This window comes from Protopterus annectens, chromosome 11.part0, assembly GCF_019279795.1.
Source record: "Protopterus annectens isolate FY-2018-M chromosome 11.part0, PAN1.0, whole genome shotgun sequence".
NCBI lineage: Eukaryota > Metazoa > Chordata > Ceratodontiformes > Protopteridae > Protopterus > Protopterus annectens.
The window spans coordinates 411,827,847-411,848,225 of NC_056745.1; the positions used below are offsets into that span (position 1 = coordinate 411,827,847).

Consider the following 20,379-nt stretch of genomic DNA (forward strand, 5'->3'; position numbering starts at 1 on the left):
TCCCAAAACAATTTTAAAGTTAGCAGCAAGATCCATTAAACACTTTCATGGACTACCAACAGAAATGCCCCCAATGCAAATACATGTTAATATGTTTCTTTAACAATTAATACACCCTTCCAACATAACCAAATATATTAAATGTAACTTGAAACAATGCAATGATCTGCGATCACCTGAGCACAATGCAGAAAGCTCTGCCTTCATCCATATTTCCTCATTCATTTGATTATGTACACATACACACACACACACACACACACACACACACACACACACACACACACACACACACACACACGTATATAGATACAACTTTTTGGGAGTGAGTGTGGAAGAGCGGTGAAGAAGAGAGTACAGGCAGGATGGAGTGGGTGGAGAAGAGTGTCAGGAGTGATTTGTGACAGACGAGTACCAGTAAGAGTGAAAGGGAAGGTCTACAAGAGGGCAGTGAGACTAGCTATGTTATATGGGTTGGAGACAGTGGCATTGACAAAAAGGCAGGAGTCAGAGCTGGATGTGGCAAAGTTAAAGATGTTAAGATTTGCACTGGGTGTGACGAGGGTGGACAGGATTAGGAATAAGTATATTAGAGGGTCAGCCCAGGTTGGACGGTTTGGAGACAAAGCCAGAGAGGTGATACTGCATTGGCTTGGACTTGTGCTGAGGAGGGATGCTGGGTATATTGGGAAAAAGATGCTAAGGATGAAGCTACCAGGTAACAGGAAAAGAGGAAGGCCTAAGATAAGGTTTATGGATGTGGTGAGAGAGGACATGCAGGCGGTTGGTGTGACAGAGCAAGATGTGGAGGACAGGAAGAAATGGAAACAGATGATCTGCTGTGGCGACCCCTAACGGGAGCAGCCGAAAGAAGAAGAAAAAGAAGAGGGAGTGCACCATCTTTTATAAGACAGCCTCTGCAGGAAGGCATTCATCTATCTGGAAAAGTTATAGTGATTACATACTGAGGTGGTCTTTTTGTTTTTTCATTATTATGTACTCTACCGGATCATTTCTTAAAACTGTCTCTATGCTGTTTTCCTTGTCTTTTAATTCTTAAAACTAAATGAAAACTCCAGCCAATCTGGAACTTCCACTGAGTGACTTCTCAGACCTTTTGTATCAGAGGCACATTACTGGCCTGAAATTGTCCATTGAAATGACTTAAAAAGAAATAAGTCATGGGCATTCAGAATTGCCATATAACTGAAACACCTGGTGCTCATAATGGTCACTTGCATATATCCCATGTGCCTCTGATACAAGAAGTTTGAGAGGTCAAGTTCTAGCTTGGCTGGAGTTTTCATTTAGTTTTTACTGATTGTTTTTTTCTGTGTGACCTTCTCACTCTTTGTTTTTGTCTTTTAATTCTGACATTATCATCTTTTTTTCCTTGGTCTGAATACTGATACCCCCTCATACTATTCTGATTAGTTTAAGATACAGAAATTTTTCAATGTCCATCTTTGGTTTGTTTTATCAAGGCTAGTCATATTACGATGTTTATTCACTGTTAATCCAGCTTATTAAGCAGATCCTCCAGGATATTGACCCTTCTCCTATGAAACATCACATGATGTTCTTGTATGGAAAGGGAGTATCTGAAAACAGAAAGGAGTACTTCAGACAGAGGCTCACTAAATAATTGCAGACAGAAATAACGCATCCCTGCTTTCTGATGTTTAAACTTCTTCTTATTCATCCAAGCACTGTCTCATCATACTGTTACTTCTAAGTCATCTGACTCAGACACTCCAAGTCACATGCTATTCTCCCATTAACACATTGAAAAACGTATCCGCCTGGCATCTAATCTTCAGGAGTTCTACCTTACACTGCCCCAAACCAGGCCATTTATATTCCTTGTTAGGGTCAAGAGCTTGTGTTGTGTGTTCCTGAGTTGTCACTTTGTACATCGGGTATTTTCTTTGCTGTTCTGCATTCATCCCTTCTCCTCTGCAATTGAAGCCATATGATGCTGATGCTTTGAGCACACTTCCACATACTCTGACCCTCTTTGAATGCTTTTGCTGACAGCATGGAGATGTACAAGGGATCCCTTCCCAAGCCCACAAACTGAAAAGGTGAGCAATCATTGGCTGCCCCATCACCGCAGCAGTGGCAACCCCTGGTGCCTTTGTCAAGATGTATTTCTAGTCCGAAGCACCAACAGGATCACTAAATGTTATATTTAAAGCACAAAGAAACAAAACATACTTTTACATTGCACTTGTCTTTTCCCCCTTACACAGTGGTAACACCTACCTTATTTGCAGCATCTATAAACTTGACTCCTTTGTAGGAAACAGACAGAATAATAGTGGGTACTTTTTTCATTTGTTCTGTGGATTTCTGAAAGAGAAAATATACAATATTACTCTTAACATGTGCCATGGTGTACAAGGGCAAAAAGCGTTGTTGTGAGTCTTGTTGCTCTGATACATACATAAAGGATTATGCACATCAGCGATAAATAATACAAGTTACATTATTCCAGAAATTCTCCGGTTCAAAATATGATCTAGCACTAAATTTAACTGCACAATATTATAGTGCTTTTTTTCATAATGCATTTCAAATATAGCCGTTAGAGTTAGGGGCAATTAGGCATTAGTAAGGTGGTGTGGGGGGCATCACCCTCCTGTACCACCTTATTACTACCTTCTACCCCTAACCCCACCCCTAGCCCTAACCTATCCTTAAACCTTACTTCAGAAAAACTCTTTTCATAAAACTACCACTACACAAGACAGTCTCAAATACACACCACACACAGCGACACATATGCAGAACACTAAATCTATCCTCTCACATAGCCCTTGCTCTAACTCTAACACACAAACACTCACATAAATATTCCCTTTAAATAAGAGGTAAAACAATAGGTTTTCTTTTTACTGCATCTTTTTTCCTGAATGCTTGTTGCCAATGTCTAAGTGCTCTAATATTTTATAGATAGAAGTACATAACATGTACTTATATATAAATACATATGCACATGAACACACACACACTCACACACACACACACACACACACACACACACACACACACACACACACACACACACACGCACACACACACACACACACACACACACACACACACACACACACACACACACACACACACACACACATGGTTACAATGGTTTACTATTAAAAAAAATGAAAATCACAAAATAAAAAAGTCCAAAACATCGAATGGAAACTGCAAATGCCTGCATACTAATTAGGCAGAAATGTCAAATCTGTTGAATGAATTCAGCAGATTTGACATTTATGTCAAATATCGAATGTGACATCAGTGTAGGTGCAAACATACGTTAAACTCCTACACTGCCATTCACATTTTAGCAGGGTGGCAAGCCCCACTGCGCCATACCACCTGCAAACTATATATTCCAACTCCAAGATCGCACTATAGTGGGGAAAAGGGTAATTTCCTGGTTCCCACTGTACAGTGATCTGTAGTCATAGCACGGATGACATATGTGCAAATGCACAGTGTCATTCGCTAAACTACACACTTGTAATAGTGCAGGTCGGCGAAAACTGGAATCACCCTACTGTGGCTCAACATTCCCGTTTTTGTGCAACCTGTACATCATTTTTGTAGTAAACCGGTTGCAATATAGAGCATTGAATGGATTGAATGCATGTTTTATCAACCGAGTTTATTGCTTTCACTTTATACCAAAATTCCTGCTTTTCAGTTGTAGGAGATTTTGAATATTAGATTATTGACGGATTCTGTGAACTGTTTGTGTGGAGGTACATGCTGTTTTGTTCAAATGCTGAAGCTGTCAGAATTAGGGGTGGAAATATGTGTGTGTGTGTGTGTGTGTGTGTGTGTGTGTGTGTGTGTGTGTGTGTGTGTGTGTGTGTGTGTGTGTGTGTGTGTGTGTGTGTGTGTGTGTGTGTGTGTGTGTGTGTGTGTGTGTGTGTGTGTGTGTGTGTGTGTGTGTGTGTGTGTGTGTGTGTGCTGCAGCCAGTGTTTGTGAGTTTGGGTTAGATTAAGGGCTAGGTAAGGTGATAGTTTTACCATTTTACCATTTTATCTGTCTGATGGTATGTATGTGTATATCAGTCTGTCCTGTGTAGGTGTACTGTTTGGGAAATGTATGGTAATATGTTGGGATAGGGTTAGGGGCAATGGCAGTGTTAAGATTAAGGTTAGCACACATGAGTAAGGTGAGTAGGCAGTTGTGCCTAAACTGTTTCAAAATGAATATTTGTGATGCAACTGTTCCCCACACCTCTGCCAACAACTGGCCATCTTGAAATGTGTTTGTAATCCTTCTACAGTATAGATCATTGGTCTTCTCATTCATGACATAACTATCCCTGGAACTCTTCTTTCTTTTCACATACCACTTATAACTTCTACACATATGGAGCTATGACACTGTTATTTCCTACCTGCAAGACATGCTTTGCTTTGTGAGATGTGAACAGGTACAAGAAATATCCTATAGAGTTTATTGACACCTGTAGTAATAAAGATAACACTAACATAAATGTAGAGTGGAAGATGGTGCTGAAATGGAAGGCAATATATCACACCAGGAAAAATTTCTGTTCAGTTCCAGATTGGCTATCACTTGAGACTGAGAGACATATTCAGAGAGATATAGGAGAGTATACTGCAAAGTGTAGGCAAAGTGCCAGCATATAGCCCATATACAACTTCAAGCTAATGCTTCAGAAAAATGTAGCTCTGCGCCAAAATGTCAGCTTGGCTACTACATACATATGCAAATGAAATATACAACATGGATAACAGCTATAATGGGTACCAAAAGTATCTGTTGAAACTGTGGTATATTGGCATAACAGATTACACTAAAATATAACTAGCAGTCCTCTCAATAGTACATCAACAGCAATGCAAGTATAAGACCTACCCACATACATAGATAGCCAATGGACACACTCAGGTTGGAGAACTGATGGAGAGGTTTTATAGGTATATCAGATGTATGTATGTGTGTAAATACATGCAAACACATTGTGTATGTGTTTGTGTGTGTGTGTGTGTGTGTGTGTGTGTGTGTGTGTGTGTGTGTGTGTGTGTGTGTGTGTGTGTTTGTGTGCTTTTTGTGAACAGGCTCTTGCATAACTATTGAGGCTAGGTTATTTGAGATCATTTTGGTAGGAGTATTTTTTATGTATTTAGACTAAGCGGGAGGTGTGGCTTTTATAGAGGTTGGGCATGCTTTTGTTTTTTTTTTTTGAGGGGGTAGTTTCAGTTTGATTTTGGGCTCAGGAATCATTAGGGGTAGGTGGTTAGTTCTGCTTCATTTTTTGTAAGTTAGGATTTAGATTTGGTGGAGGGGTTATTTTTCATTTTGTTTTTGCATTTGATGAGTTTAGAAATTAAGATGAGTTGGAGGTATTTCTGGAGGGAGTTAGGTGTTCTAGGTCCTAACAGCTTGAAGGATCAGGGAAGGGTTTACAGTGAGACTCCTAAAGCATATCTATGTCTTTATTGAATATAATGGGTTCCAGAGGTATTTCTAAGGTATGATGGTGATTGTAGCCCCCTTTTAAAATGTATTTATGCGTCTTTTTAGTCATTGGAGTTCATTTATTTTATTATAATATATTCAGCTCTGGTTTTGGTGTCTTTATAAAGGAGAAAGGGTGGGTAGTATACAGAGTTTTAATGACAGTGCAATGCATTAACTATGCATTGTTTGATGCCTATTTTAAAAAAGATTTTCTTTTTAAAGTAATAGTTTGTAGACCACAGTGAGGATGAGTACTCCCTCTCTTTTGAAGGTAAGATTTTATTACAGGCTATCATTTATTTTTTTTAGTTCTTTCTTACTTTTTTATTGTTGTGCATTATTTGGGTAGGTCAGGTCTTTCTCTTTTGGAACTGCATTAACTTAGGTTTTCCAATAATCCTAGACATCATTTTGATAGATATTCTGTAGAAATTAGGCGAACATCTTTTATATCTATTGCATTTTTAATGTACAAATGTTTTCAATTTGCATTTCTGTTGATTTTTTGTATTTCACTGCAGGTACTATGCAATTATATTGGTCTTGTATTACATTTTTTTACTGGGTCTCTTTGTACACTATAAAGCAATATTTAATTTTTTTATGTTTTATCACTTTTTTTTGGAGAGGAGGCTAAGGTTTTGTTGACTTTTTGATGCTGTGTTTGTGTTTCCTTATGTATTTATGCTGCATGGTTTTGTTGACTTCTATACACCTTATTGAGTGTAAAGCACACAAGGTTCCTTGTCATTCACCTTAACTCTCTGGCAATCAACTACCTGATTGCTGCATCCATAGGAAATCACTAGCAGTGCAGTTTTTATGGATATTTTGGCAGAGAATCCTTTTGTTTTTGGATGGTTTCATTTCTTCACTAATTGTGCGAGGTGCATTAGGTCTTCTACCTGCAAACAATGCTTACATTCAGATCCTTTGTCAGGTAGAGTCCCTGATGAAATGCAATCATCATGTTGAGACATCTTCAAGATGAATGCTGGGTAGCACACACATAGCTGAAGTTTTAATTAGGTCCAGTTGGTGACGATGCCGGAGGACTGGTGATGAACTGCAGATGATGTCATTAGTGTGCTACAAATGCAGCATGGCTTGGGTCAAGTGCTGATAAATAAACTATCTCCTAGTTTAGCTCAGATAAACTTTATATTATTCCAACAATGGACCAGATATACAGGTTTGATATAAATGCTTATGTGGTCCACTTACATTTATTACTATTTTGGCACATCGTCAAAGATTTATTACTGTCACTTGTCTGGTCAGGATAAAACAAATAAGCGGCTGTGGGTTTAGTTCAAGCAGCTTTATTACACACAAACACATCAGGAATAAGGCTTTGTAACTTAGACTTAAATAAACTTATAAACAGACTGACTACTACACTCATGCATGTTAACACTCTGGTTGTTCTCTCAAAATGGCACTGCTGCCTGCATGTGGTCACTATTTATACGCATATGCCTACATCTGGGAATGCTTCTTAAAGGTACATAGACGAGCTCTGTTTTACATCCTACCTTTTTGAGAAATAGCTTGTACATCAAATGACAGTATTCAATGACATGCAATTATACAGACATGATCTTTTGACATGCAATTATACAGAACTAATTCTCTGACATGCAATCATACAAAATCAGACACATGTAAAACAATCATGTTCAGGTTGCTGTGTATTTTACACTAGGTCTAGAAATACGACCTGATCATGTAACATAAAAGTTAGAATTGGATCTAGCAATGGGGACTGTCTTCGAGGAATGTTCAACTTTCAGGACATCTGGGACATCATCAGGAATGGGAATGGATACTGAGAGATGTTCTTCGGTATAAACATCGTCAGGGTTGCTCTGAGATTTAGTGTCTGTATCACAGGTACGATACTGCAATATTGTTTTTGAAACAGGAAGAAGATGCATGTGGTTTCTTCTGTATACTATACCTCATACTTGACCAATTCGATCAAAGCCTTTTGCTGTGCATCCTCACTTTCTCTCCTTCTTTTAATGGATGAAGAAATCTGCACATTTTATCATAGCTGGACTTTTGAAAGGAATGCTTTTTAAAAAGTTGGGCTTTGATTGCTCAGTTGTTTTTAGCATTAGGCACAAACAAATTACAACTGATAGGTAAGGTTGTTCAGGTTTGCCTAGTTAGAAGTCTCTGAGAGGTGAGCCAAGTAGGTTGTCACGGGGTATATTTCTAAGATTAGGTAAATTCAAGAAGATATCAGTATTGTCACACTTTGACCTCTCTAGTAATTGCTTTGCACTCTATACTGCATGTTCAGCAAGGCTGTTTGACTGTGGGCATTCAGGACTACTAGTAACATGGATAAAGTCCCACTCTTTTGCAAATCTCTGAAACAATTGACTGGTAAACTGGGTACTGTTGTCAGAAATAACTTTGTGTGGACTACCATGGACTGAGAAGTGATGTTTCATCTTAGTAATAACAGCACTGGACGTTAGGTTAGGTAGCAAATCAATTTCAAACCTGTCTGAATAAGAGTTTGTCAATACTAAGTAATGGTGATTGTTCCACTCAAATATGTGAGTAGCTACTGTTGACAAACGTAGTTCAGGAATTTGGCTTAGCTGAAGTGGCTGTTTTTGCAAATGCTGGTTAGTGCTGTTGCATACTGAACAAGAAGAAAGCAATTTATCAATGCCTTTTGACAGAGAAGGCCAAAATACTAGTCCTCTTATCCTTCTTTTGGTAGCTTCAGAACCTGGGTGGCCACGATACAAAATCTGGATGTATTCATGTTGTAAGGAAGTAAGAACAATAACTTTATGACCTTTGAAAATGATACTGACCTCCATCAGCATCTCATCTTTGGATGGAAAATAAGGTTGCACTTCTGGCACTTCTGGCAGTACACAGGTTTGCTTTGATGGTCATCCTACATTGATGAAGTGGTTGACCTTTTGCAAAATAAGATCAGTCCTTGTATGATCTCTTAACTCATCAAGTCTTATGGTAAAAAAATTATGCACTTCCATGACATCAAAGTCAAAAATCTCTGCATCAAGCTGTTCTGTGGTATTTTTGGCTGATCTGGATAAGGTATCAGCCAGATAAAGAAGTTTGCCTTTCGTATTGACCATTTTGTACTTTTGTAATCTAAGCATCATTCTTCAGAGTCTTTCTGGAGTGGTTTGCATAGGCTTCTTTAAAATGGTGACTAGAGGGTGATGATCAATTTCTGTTTGGATAGCTCGGCCATAAATATAATCATAGAACTTCGAACATGCGAACACAATTGCTAAAAGTTTCTTCTCAGTTTGAGCATATTGCATCTCAGTTTGGGCAAGAGCTCTAGATGGCTAGGCAACAGGTCTGCCCTCTTAAAGAATAACTGCACCAAGATCGAACTTTGAAGCATCCCAGGAAAGAACTACTGGTTTGTGGACATCATATTATCTTAATGTAGGCAGGTTGGCAATTTGCTGTTTGAGGTTATCAAATGCTCTCTGGTGTTATTCCAACCATGACCAGGCAACATTTTTGTGGGTCAGCTCTCTTAAGGGCACTGATAACTCACTAAAGTCAGGAATAAATTTGCCCAAATAGTTAATCATACCAAGAAAATGCTGTAAAGCTTGGACATTGTTCGGGGCTGGCATCTCAAGAATGGCTACTTGTTTAGAAGGGTCTGGTCATCAGCCTGTACTGGTAAATAAATGACCAACATAAGTAACTTTTGGTAATCTGAATTTACACTTTAGAGAATTAAGTTTCAAGTTCACTTCATGCGCTCTGTCCAGAACTTTCATAAGGTTTCTGTCATGCTCTGCTTCACTATTACCTCCAACCAGTAAATCATCAACTATTTACTCCATTGCACATTGAAAGACTTCACTGGCAGAATTTATTGTATCTATCAAATGGTGTGCTGAATGTAGTCAGTAGTGAAGCTTTGTGATCAAGCATTACTTGCCAGAATGAACTCTTTGCATCTAAGACAGAAAAAACAGTGGCATTTGGGATGAGGGTTGCAATCTCCTCAAATGTATGCATAGGATTATGAGGTCTCTTTAATGCCCTGTTCAAGTCTCTTGGGTCAATGCATATTCTGATTTCATCTGAATTTTTCTTATGAGCAGCTATCATGGAAGACACCCACTCAGTTGGTTCTGTGACTGGACAAATCACACCTTGCTGCACAATTTTCTCTAATTGGACCTTGACTATGTCCTGCACAACTATTGGAACTCTCCTTGCTGGTCTGAAAAAGAACATGGAATGAAGAAGGTTCAGATTCTACTCTATTTTTTAGTGTATTAGGAAAACCTTTATGTCACCAGGGTGAAATGTTGACAAATAAATTATTAGCTTTGGAAACTAAATTCATTGTTAATTTCAACACTTTATATCCAACAGGTTTAAACCTAGAAGTAAATTTCAATGTTTAATTTTTGCATGGGAAATATTGGGAACAATAATGGAAATACCAAATTGTCTTTGACTTCATTCCATGTTCTTTTTGGTTAAAAGGGATGTTTTCACTTTAACATGAATATGTTTAGAATGTGGTGTTAATTGATGCACTATATAAGGAATGGTTTTCTGGTGTGCAATTTATCCCATGAAGGCATGAGCTGAGGTACCAGGAGCCACCAGTAAAAGATTTTATGCAACTCAAAGAGGCTTCTTTGTGGGTTTTTTTGTTTTGTTCTTTTTTGCTAGTTTTACTAGCTGGTGTTTTTCATTACATCAGTTCCATTAAGCCAGTAGAAGCAAATGACTTTGTCAGCAAGAAAGCTCTGAAGTTTTTGGTACCCAAACTGCTTTTTTATATGACTTTTCATGTCAGTGGGGGTTTGGGCATGAGGAAGGTGCCCTACATCTTTCAAAACTGTCAAGTAATATTATCCTGGGTAAGGATATAACTCATATAGCTTAGGCTACTGCAACAGTGATCTAACATCTACTAGGTATAACTATAGACAAAAATCTGAAATTTGTTCAGCACAAATAGCAAGCCATCATCTTCTCTACCAGTCAAATCCATACCTAGCTAATGCAACAAGGAAAACCATTGCCTATCCCTTCATCTCTACTACACTCCTATAGGTATCAGCCATATTTACAAACTTACAGTCACACGGAAAATAAAGGCAGAGGCATGCTACAACGGAGTTGCAAAATTTGCTACAAACCTCATATTGGACTTGACATTGTGTTATCTTAAAATAGCTATAGTGGATAGAACTATCACAACATCTAATTTACAGTAATTGAGTCACAGTCTATGATTTTATCAATAACCCTGATAATTGTTGCTCTCTAAAACATCCTTTGGCAGTATTCACCATGCAGAGTTATGTTCCAATGAAACAATTCTTCTGGCCACCAGAAAGTCAAACAGTGTTTCAGGACTTGCTCTCTGTTCCAGTGACAACATCAAACTTTGGAAACAGTTGCTACTTCCACTAAAACAAATACACAAATTAATAGATTTCATAGGCAAATTAAAACAATACCTGACTCCTGCCTGCGCTCATGTGACTCACCAAGATAACGTGGACCCTCCAAGCCACTACCATTTCTATAAGACAGCTCACTTATAGAGTTTAATCACAAACTACAAGTTCCTTGCACTTTCTCAGCACCATTTCTCCACAAATTTCTCCCATTTTCCTTTAATTTCCCTAAATCACACTTTTCCTTTTCATTTATCCCCACCACCTCTTCACTCTTTCCATCTATTTCCTCCTGTTACCCTACTCTTCCTCCTTTTCTTCCAAATGCAAGATCAAGTTACATTATTTTAATGTTGGATAAAATAAATACCACTGCCAGCAATCGTTATATTATTATCATGTTTCCTTAGAATACTATGGATTAGACCATTACTCTGTGTTGTTTTATTTTTAAGGTACAGTTTCATTAGAACTCTATGCATTAGACAAAGATCTTTACTGTACATTATCTTACTTTTTATTGTGGTGTTTTCCTTAGAGATCTATACATTAGAACAAAATAGTATGTACTTTATTATTGTCTGGAGGGTTTTCCCCGGGTCTCAACTGAAAGTAGCTTTACTTAGCTTGCAAGAGTATCCCAGTCAAAATAAAAAAATAAAAAAATAAATAAATAACCAGTCAGCATCTATTATCATTTTTGGCAGTACCAATTTTACAAATAGACCCAAGCTCAGAAGGATGCACACAATAATACTACGTTAACTGTCTAGGTGCTCTCAGCCCTCACTCCTCTCAAGTTCACTCCCCTTGAAACCTGTGACCACCCACTTGCAAAGCATTAATTATAGTAAAGATATGATATGGCACCCCCCTCCCACCTTGCAAACAAGTGACATACAAAATAAAAATTTGCCCAACTTACAGAGAAATGCAGCTGCCAGTTCTGCCTGGAATGACAGCCCATTCAACAGGGAGATGGTAGAAGAGCATCTTTTACCTGCTAAACAGGATTCTGTTCATAACTCAACTGATTTGGTAAGAGGGTATTTATTATATGTAACATGGATGATCCTCTTTGATGGCTATTATGATTGTTGATTCACAAGCAGTATAGCACGTCAGAAACACTTGAAGTACTGGGGACTACTTAACAAGAATGCCCAACTTTGTGGCCACAGAGGGAAAGGTTGTCTAGGAAGGGGGGATTTCAGGACTAGAGGTTGTGGACTAAGGATGCCTAGGAAAGATCAGCAAGCAGTGGAGGTGGTTACTGTTAAGGAGAAGCAGGCTACATCATAGCCAGAGCCACTGAAGAAAGCAGTCAAGTGCCAAGAACTTGTAAGCTCTCACCCTTACAAGGGGAGGAGGTCACTGAAGCACCCCTCCATCCAACAGGGCACTATGAGATGAACTATTAATTCAAAAAAATGTAGAACCACACCCTGCTGGAGCAACCATCAAGAACACTGCACGACCCACAAGAATGAGAGGTCCCATCATTCCTCATAGTTTCCACCTCTCACAAGGAAATGGGAGAAAGATGAACTTGAACAGGGATGGAGGCCTCCTCCTCCTCCTCCTATGGAGAATGGAAAAGGAAAGGGTGGTATAGCCCTGTTTACAGTAGCCTCAAAAACATGTCCAATGCAGCAGAACTTTGAGAAAGGATGATTACTCACTAAGGAACTCCCAAGCAAGACCCAAAAGTTTAAAAATTATGAAAGGGGCAGAAATTTACGTGGAGATGGAAGCAGTTGTCACTAGGGATTGCCTAGCCAGCTGTAGTTGAGCCTCCATCCTGCTTATTACCAGGAAATGAGGGCAGGATTTACCTCAGTCCCCAAGTAGAGATGCGTCCAGGCAACAGGCATCCAGAAAATTTGAGGCACCTATGAAAAGCTGATGAAGGAGGTCATCAGCACTTTAATATCCACACAGATGTCTATAATTTTAGCACAAATAGAAGGTTTCCCAGCAGCTCAGTTATCTTATAACCGGTTATTAAGAATCTAACTTCTATTGCTATAATGCTTATAACTTGTTACAAAAAACTGGCACTGAATATTTTCTTAGCCTTATCCCAAAAGGCTGTGGGGCAAGCATTACACCCCATCAGAGACTGACACAGAACAGAATTTAGACTTCTGTACTTGTGTTGGTACCTGTGATGGTTTATACATGGGTTGGCTTTTATTAGTCCCAGTATAGGAAACAAACAGCTGTTTGGCCTTCCTAAAGGACTTAGTTATGTCAAGGCAGCACCTGTGCTGCCTTTGCAAATCCAATGTATGTAGAATCTGCTCCCCCTTTTTTGGCTCAGGGAAGAAAATTAGGAGATTGATGGCTTGATTCAAGGAAAACCCAGAAACTATTATAGGCATGAATGAAGGATTAGTGCATAATGCAACCCAATCTTTGTGGAAAACCAGACAGGGTTCACCTACCATGAGAGCTTGCAACTCAGATAATCGCCTTGTAGATGTCAGTGCAACAAGTAAAACAGTTTCCAAATAGCGAACTGCAAGTCAGCCTGTGATGCCAGTTCAAAGGGAGTTAAGATCAATTTTTTCTAGAACAAAACTGAGACACCAGGTAGGAGGAATCTCCTTGAGAGGGGGTCTCATGTGCAATACTTGTTTCAAAAACTGACCACAAACACAAAAAATAGGGAGGATAAATAAACAGACAAGCTAGGACTGCTGCATGATGCACCTTGATGGAATCTTATGACAAGCCATCTTTAAATTGGTCACACAAACATCTGAGAACTGGATGTACTACTACCCTTTCAAGGTACCTGTGATTGGCAAGGCAACGACTAGAAATTTTCTTCCATTTTCCAACATAAGATTAGCAGGTTTTCTTGCCTCCTTTAGGACCTGCTACATATCTTCATGAAAAAGGTGTCTAAAAGTTATTAAAATTGAATCATCCAGGCTGTCAATTGTAGTTGATTGATACTGGCATGTATCAAACTCCCTTCATGCTGTGTGAGTAGATCCAGTCTGTGAGGAAGCTTGTGGTAACTGCCTTTGGGCAATTCCATAAGAAGGGAGAACTAATTTTGCCTGGGCCAAAAGGTAGTCAGCACAATGATTTTTGATAATTCTTTCTGAATCTTTAGAAGTACCTCAGAAATTACTAGAAAAGGTGGAAAAACATACAGGAACATACCAAAACAAGGGGAATGACAGAGCATCTGTTCTCCATGCTTTGCTCTAAGGATGTCTCAAACAGAATTTTTCTAGTTGTCTGTTTTGCAAGGAGGTGAACAGATATATGTGAGGTGTCCTCAACATCTGCATCATGTCCTGGAATATGTCAATATTGAGTTTCCACTCGTGAAGGGTTGTCCAGGCTCTGTTGAGCCTCTCTGCCACAATATTTTGCTCTGATGGAAAGTAGGAAGCTTAAAGAGTCAGAGAAAGCTGAAAAGCCAACTTGCATGACATCATTTCCAAACAGCAAAGAGGGTTTGACCTTGTACCCCCTTGTTTGTTAAGGTACCACATCACTATGGTGTTGTTTGTAACCACCTGTAAAGGACCTGTAACCTGTAGATGATGTGGAGATTTCAAAGCATGGATCACCACTAACATTTCTTTAATGTTTGCATGCTTTGGTCTGTCTGAAGAGTCCCACAGATCCTGAACTTTTACTTCCATGAAAACTGGACGCCAAGCATAGCCTGAGGCATCCCTCCAGACAAATTGAACTAGAGTTGGAAGAGAGAAAGGAAGTCCTGGAATGAGTGCCATTTGATCTCTTCACTACTTCAGTTTTCACTTTACAAACCCCAGCATGGGATTCTGACAGTCCAAGGGGTATAGGTGCTGGGTCCAAGACGTTTTTAGGGACCATTAGATGGTATCATAAGGATCATGGATGCCATGCGGCCTAGAATCCTGAAAAATTCTCTTGAAGGAGCCTGAAACTGTTGAGAAAATGTCAGAAAGGATCTGCTGGAAAGCTATCACCTTTTCTTTTAGAAAAATACCTTTTGTTTGGGTATATCTATTAGACACCCCAAAAAGACAACTTAATGAGGGGGTGAGAGACATGACTTTTGTAGATTCAAGTGAAATCCCAGATGTGAAGCTGGACACCTTTGTTAACTACTTCAAACATCTTGGAGAAGACTGCAGAAATAACCAAGTCATCTAAATAAGAAAAAAATGTGGATGTCCTACAGTCTGCAGTAAGCCACTACTGGGGCTGAACACTTGAACAACTTGAGGAGGTGCAATCATTTCATTCATTTGACAGCTGCTGACTTGGTTAAAAGTTTTTATTTTTTATGTGTTTTGGAAGAACCTTTTTCCTTTTTTTTTTTGCTTATTATTTTGTTTAGGTTTTAGGGGGTTTCTTTCTGTTTTTGCCTTCTGTTACAGGATTGAGAAGTGACCTTGTTAGGGTAGAACAAAGGTAGCTGAAAAATCTTAGAGACCTTATGTATCAAATACCTCTGTCATCCCACTGTTTCAGGATCTGTGTAGCTGCAGGCTCAAATACAAATGCAGAATAAAGATGCAGAATTAAGAATATCAGAAAAAAAATCAATCAAAAAAAAATTCTGATGATGTAACCAAACAAATCTTTTCAACTCCATGGAAGAAGCAGAAAGTCTATACACAGTGTCAGCATAATCATACAATCTTCACGAAACTGTTTAATCTGTCTGTTTCAAATATTCCAAATATCTCCAAATATAATGAAACTGGAAAGAAAAAAAACAAAAAAACTATTTTTTCAAAAAGCACTGATCATCATATTTAGCACTACATCATACCACCTTCAATAACCAATTTCATCCAGTGTTGATTCTAATCCTTGAGGCTCATTCCCTGGCGTATTTTAAGATTTATTTTTTTCCTTTTATTTACAATTTTTTTTTTATTTATTATTTTTCATTTTGAGCCATCATCATGCATCATGCATGCGTCATCACAGCTCGACCCTGCCCAAACTGCCTGTAAGAACTGTGACTAAAGAGAGAGCGGGAACCTAATGGCTTGTAAGAGAGAGGTCGAACCGAGCGATTGGAATGTGTGGTTCGATGTTTTCTAGCTGGCCACTAGAGAACTGGTTTATGCTCTGGCCAGGCCCTGCCTGCATAGGCATTGGTTAGTTGCCGCTCCCACTACTCCTGCTATTGGGTTTGTACCTCCCCTCAAAATTGAACTTGGGACGGCTATAGCCGGTCGTGGGTCCTTGCTAGCTCTTGCTATTGCATTTGCCCTGGTGCAAGGCAGGAGGAGTGGAGGAGGGGTGGAAGGAGGTGGCTTTTTTTGTCAGGAAGTAAACTGAAAACTTAAAAAGTAGCTGGGAGCTCTCAGTAGTTCTCACCCTGGTTTGAAATCACCCACCAATGGTGCCAAGACTAAAAAGAGTCATTTTACATTGCTATTTTTTACTAAAGATTATACTCATAGTCTCATACTGCAAAGATTATTGTTAGTTTTGGTGAAGTTTCCAGCCTGAACATTCATATCTTGAGTTCAGAATTAAAGCTTTTTATGCATCGTGGTGGGCAGATGTTTGGTAGACAAGATTGTAAATGGGTAGGTATTAAAAATCTAGAAAGCCAGTACTGGTATAGCATATTAGAAAGTAAAGCAGCTGCAGACCGCGTAGGAAATGGAATACTGCAATATTTCTGACTCAGGGCAGAGTAGTGGTTATATGTAATATTACAGCCAAACTTTTACTTATTTTCTTATTGCTAATTTATTTATTTTTAGCAGAGTCTATAAAAATTGCATCAGTACAAGGGCAGTAGAGTTAATTAGTTCCGTGACTTTCTCAGTTCAAAACTGCACTGAAGAACTCTGTAAAAACTTGATGCAAATTTATTGAACTTAGCTTTGTGGTTTAGTGTGTGTGGCTCATTTGTGTTGAAATAAGATAAATATTTATCTTTGGTCAAAGAAGTGCATTACCTGGTGCTACTAGGACTGATGTGTAAACAGTTTGCCTGCTGACACCAGCTTTATGTTACCAGTACTGTGACCCTGCTTAGCTGAAGGCATCTCGGGTCTGCCTGTTGTATTACCCTACCATAACTTTTGACTCTTGTGCTACAAAATAGCAATGTATTTTGACTAGGAATATCTGATTTGGAGCATTTGAAAAAGTGCTTACCCCAATGTGTTCGAGAACTTGAATATTATAGATGCACTTTCTGCTACCCATCAGTGGATTAATTCATTATTAAGGCATACCTCTTAATCTCTCAGAGCAAGACATCTGGACAAACAAAAGCCAAAAATACTGGTGGGACAAAGGCCCAAAAATAAGGACAGATTTTAAATATTGCTCCTGTAAACTCAGATAGTTGCTAGAATAACAGGTTTTGCATTATTATATATTTTTTGAGGGCTATGAAGCCTGAAATTCAAATGTCTGCATTATTTATTATTATTTATTAACTTCAATCTTCCTGTTGGTATCCCACAGTTCCATTGTAGTGGGTGGGGTTACATGATTACGTATTCAAATTTCATGTTAATCAGAATCTCAATTTTTGGCCAGTTGTAGCTACTTTTCATGTGCCTTTGTCTGGATTTTTGATGTTTCCAGGTTGAGAGGTATGCTCCACATATAGCCCAAAGAATTAAGTATCCTAAAGGCTAATGTAATAGAAGCAATCGGTCTCTTGCCTTGTTTGTCTAACCACTTGCCTTCCTTATCAGAGGTTAATGGTTTAGAGGAAGCCACATATTTCTTGTTAGCTGCTGCTGCAGGAGTTATTGCAGTGGAGTCAGCTAGCAGTTGAGAATAATGACGTTTATAATCTGGAGAGACCCTATATTGCTTATCATCTTGCTTTGAAAGTACAGCCAGTGAATCAGGAGCCTGGCAAGCAGCATTAAAAGTGTCTTCTAGAACTTGCAAAATGCAATAGGTGTAGAATTAGGAAACTCGTCATCTAATAGTTTATAAAATCTGCCCAGTTATGGGACAGCCCCTGTTTGCTCCCAAGCAAAAGCATTTCTGTGTCTAGCAACAGTCTCAGTGAAAGGAAAACTTGTCTTGGAATAACTTCAGGTTCACTATCTCAAGCATCAGAGTTCAGGGAGATGAGGTAATGGGGAGAATCACCTCTTTCTCTGTTAGAATCCTCATCCTCTGAACACAAACTGTTCTCTGCCAATACCTGCACTAGAACCGGGAAAAGGCAAACAGCCCCAAGATCTGACTACCTGCAAAACATTCTTAGCCAGCAAACAACCTGATCATATGCCCTGTAATTACGTTTTTGTTTCTTTTTTATAGGAATATCTTTACTGGGAGAATGGTCGGAGGACAGCCTACTGTCCCTGGCAAGACATCTCTTTTCCCGGAAAACTCCTGTACCTAAAGAGTTTGGTTCTCCCAGACCTGTAAGAGGTATTGGAACAGCCCCTGAGGACATGTCTAAATCCCTGTCCATAGTGGCCATTAGAGCTACACCACCAGGAGTCAAGGCAGTAGGTAACTGGTTTGTGGAACTGTCTTTGGCCAAGTCAGAGCTATTAACTGTATGCCAAGATAATAACTTTACTTGCTTTTTTCTTTTTATGTACAAGAGGAGGGGAACAAATGGGCCTGGGAATATTATCTATTTGTAGCCAGTGAAGAAACCTGATTACCAGTACAGTAAGTCTAGTAACACTAGGAGAAGGTAAATATTCACTATTAAGCACCAAAACACACTTTCCTTCTCCATACTAGAAAACACACAAAGTACAATGAAAATAATGTCACCACCCTTAAACTTTATCTCAGAAATGAGAAAAATTTCTAATTCTGTTAAAAGCATTAACAGGTGGGAAGAGCACACATTCTGACTGTAAAAGCATAGCCCAAATACTTTTTTTTTTTTTTTTATGAAAATCAGTTTTCCACCTAAATTGAAAAATAATCCAAGTAAATAGAACAGAAGCACACACAATTCCTGACGGAATCCGGTATTCTTAAGGTGAAATACCACAAATAGCTGTTTTTTATGTATGTATATTAGAGTACATCAGAAATAATACCACAAATATTCAATGAAAAATTTTACGAGAAGAAGGGGTCCCCAAAAAGTGTTCTTATCTGTTAGGCAACAAGCTTTTGACTGACTGCTGTTCCTCTGGGGCCAGAGAGATGCTTCTTCTTGAGGAGGCAGGAATACAGAACATTTAGCTCACTCCAGTTGCTGATATACTTCCCTCTAAAAAGAGTGCAGCCTATCAGCAGCCAGAGTGAGTGAGGGGGAAACGAGTTACCGCTTTGGCAAGATGGCTGGGTGTTGTATCCTTGGCAAGACACTACCCATAGGCTACTGCAGTAATGAGAATGAAGAACATGATTCTTTCTCCAATTTCCTCAGAAGATGTTGACTGCTCCTTTTTACCTTATATTTTCCCTTTCAGTGTGCCATTTCTGATCATGAGGATTTATCTTCCAGTCTTCAGGATCTCCTCCTTAATAAATTGCTCTTTAATACCATAATCATCATTGATGAAAATACAGCTGACCTCTTTCAGATATTTCTTCACCAAACAAACTAATGCTGAAAGTCACAGAATCTGTGGGGAGAACCCATTGTTTAATCAAAAAATTCCAGTTCTTGTGGAACATGATTTTTAATAATTCTGATTCTCTCTCACCAGTTCAAACAGCAGGTTATCCACTGTGTGTTCTTAGTAAGGAAAGTCCTTATTTGTATTGTAACACTGGATCCTGCTATTTTATCACTTCCACCAACGTCTGGAGCTCCCAGTGCATTTTTGGTATGACCAGGTAAATTGTCTTCAACTAGTGAAGGAAGGTTGTTGGAGAAGTCCACTACTTTGGCAATGAGAATGCATAATTATTTAGCTCATATGATATGCTGATAGAAAATACAGTCACACAAACTGCAAAATACACCACAAACCAACTCAACATTATCAAGTGGTGCAAAACAGAAGTAGCTTGTTGGATATCCATTGGAGCTGACATAGACAATCTGCTGGGTTGGTTCATATGATATGCTGTCAAAATTGATTTCTTTTCAAATGTAGGAATATGCAAAAGCATTGAAGTACTCTAAAGAAAAGAGGAATTTGCTTTATGTAATTAAATCTGCTAAGTCAGTAGTCATTTGGGCATTAAAGTAAATTACAATGCAGATTATCTGATAGCAGAGCTGCTATGACTGGAAAAGTCATTCCCAGATCTGTGGTTGTCATAAGAAAATCTACCTGCGGGCATAAAAAGATTGAATCGTTAACACTTCAGTTACTGAATACCGTTTGTTTGGCAGTGCTACTTCAAAATTGTTGCATTTTATTTCTCCCAGGACATCACCTGATGGCTCATCTACCTGCATCAAATTGGACCATTTGTTCTGGGAAAAGGCAGCCAGGCAATCTCAGGACAGGTATGAGCCTTACAGGCCATTTGTTC

At 38.8% G+C, this 20,379-nt stretch overlaps 1 protein-coding gene across 8 annotated transcripts in view; it reads right to left on the bottom strand.

Annotated features, from left to right (window-relative positions):
- The window catches only part of ANKS1B (ankyrin repeat and sterile alpha motif domain containing 1B), a 6,771,497-nt gene that overhangs the window by 342,984 nt on the left and 6,408,134 nt on the right, over positions 1 to 20,379 (bottom strand). For all 8 annotated transcript variants that reach the window (XM_044087908.1, XM_044087910.1, XM_044087909.1 and 5 more), the window contains one exon: positions 2,266 to 2,352. In XM_044087908.1, the coding sequence (XP_043943843.1) occupies positions 2,266 to 2,352 (87 nt within the window). The remainder of the gene's footprint in view (positions 1 to 2,265; positions 2,353 to 20,379) is intronic.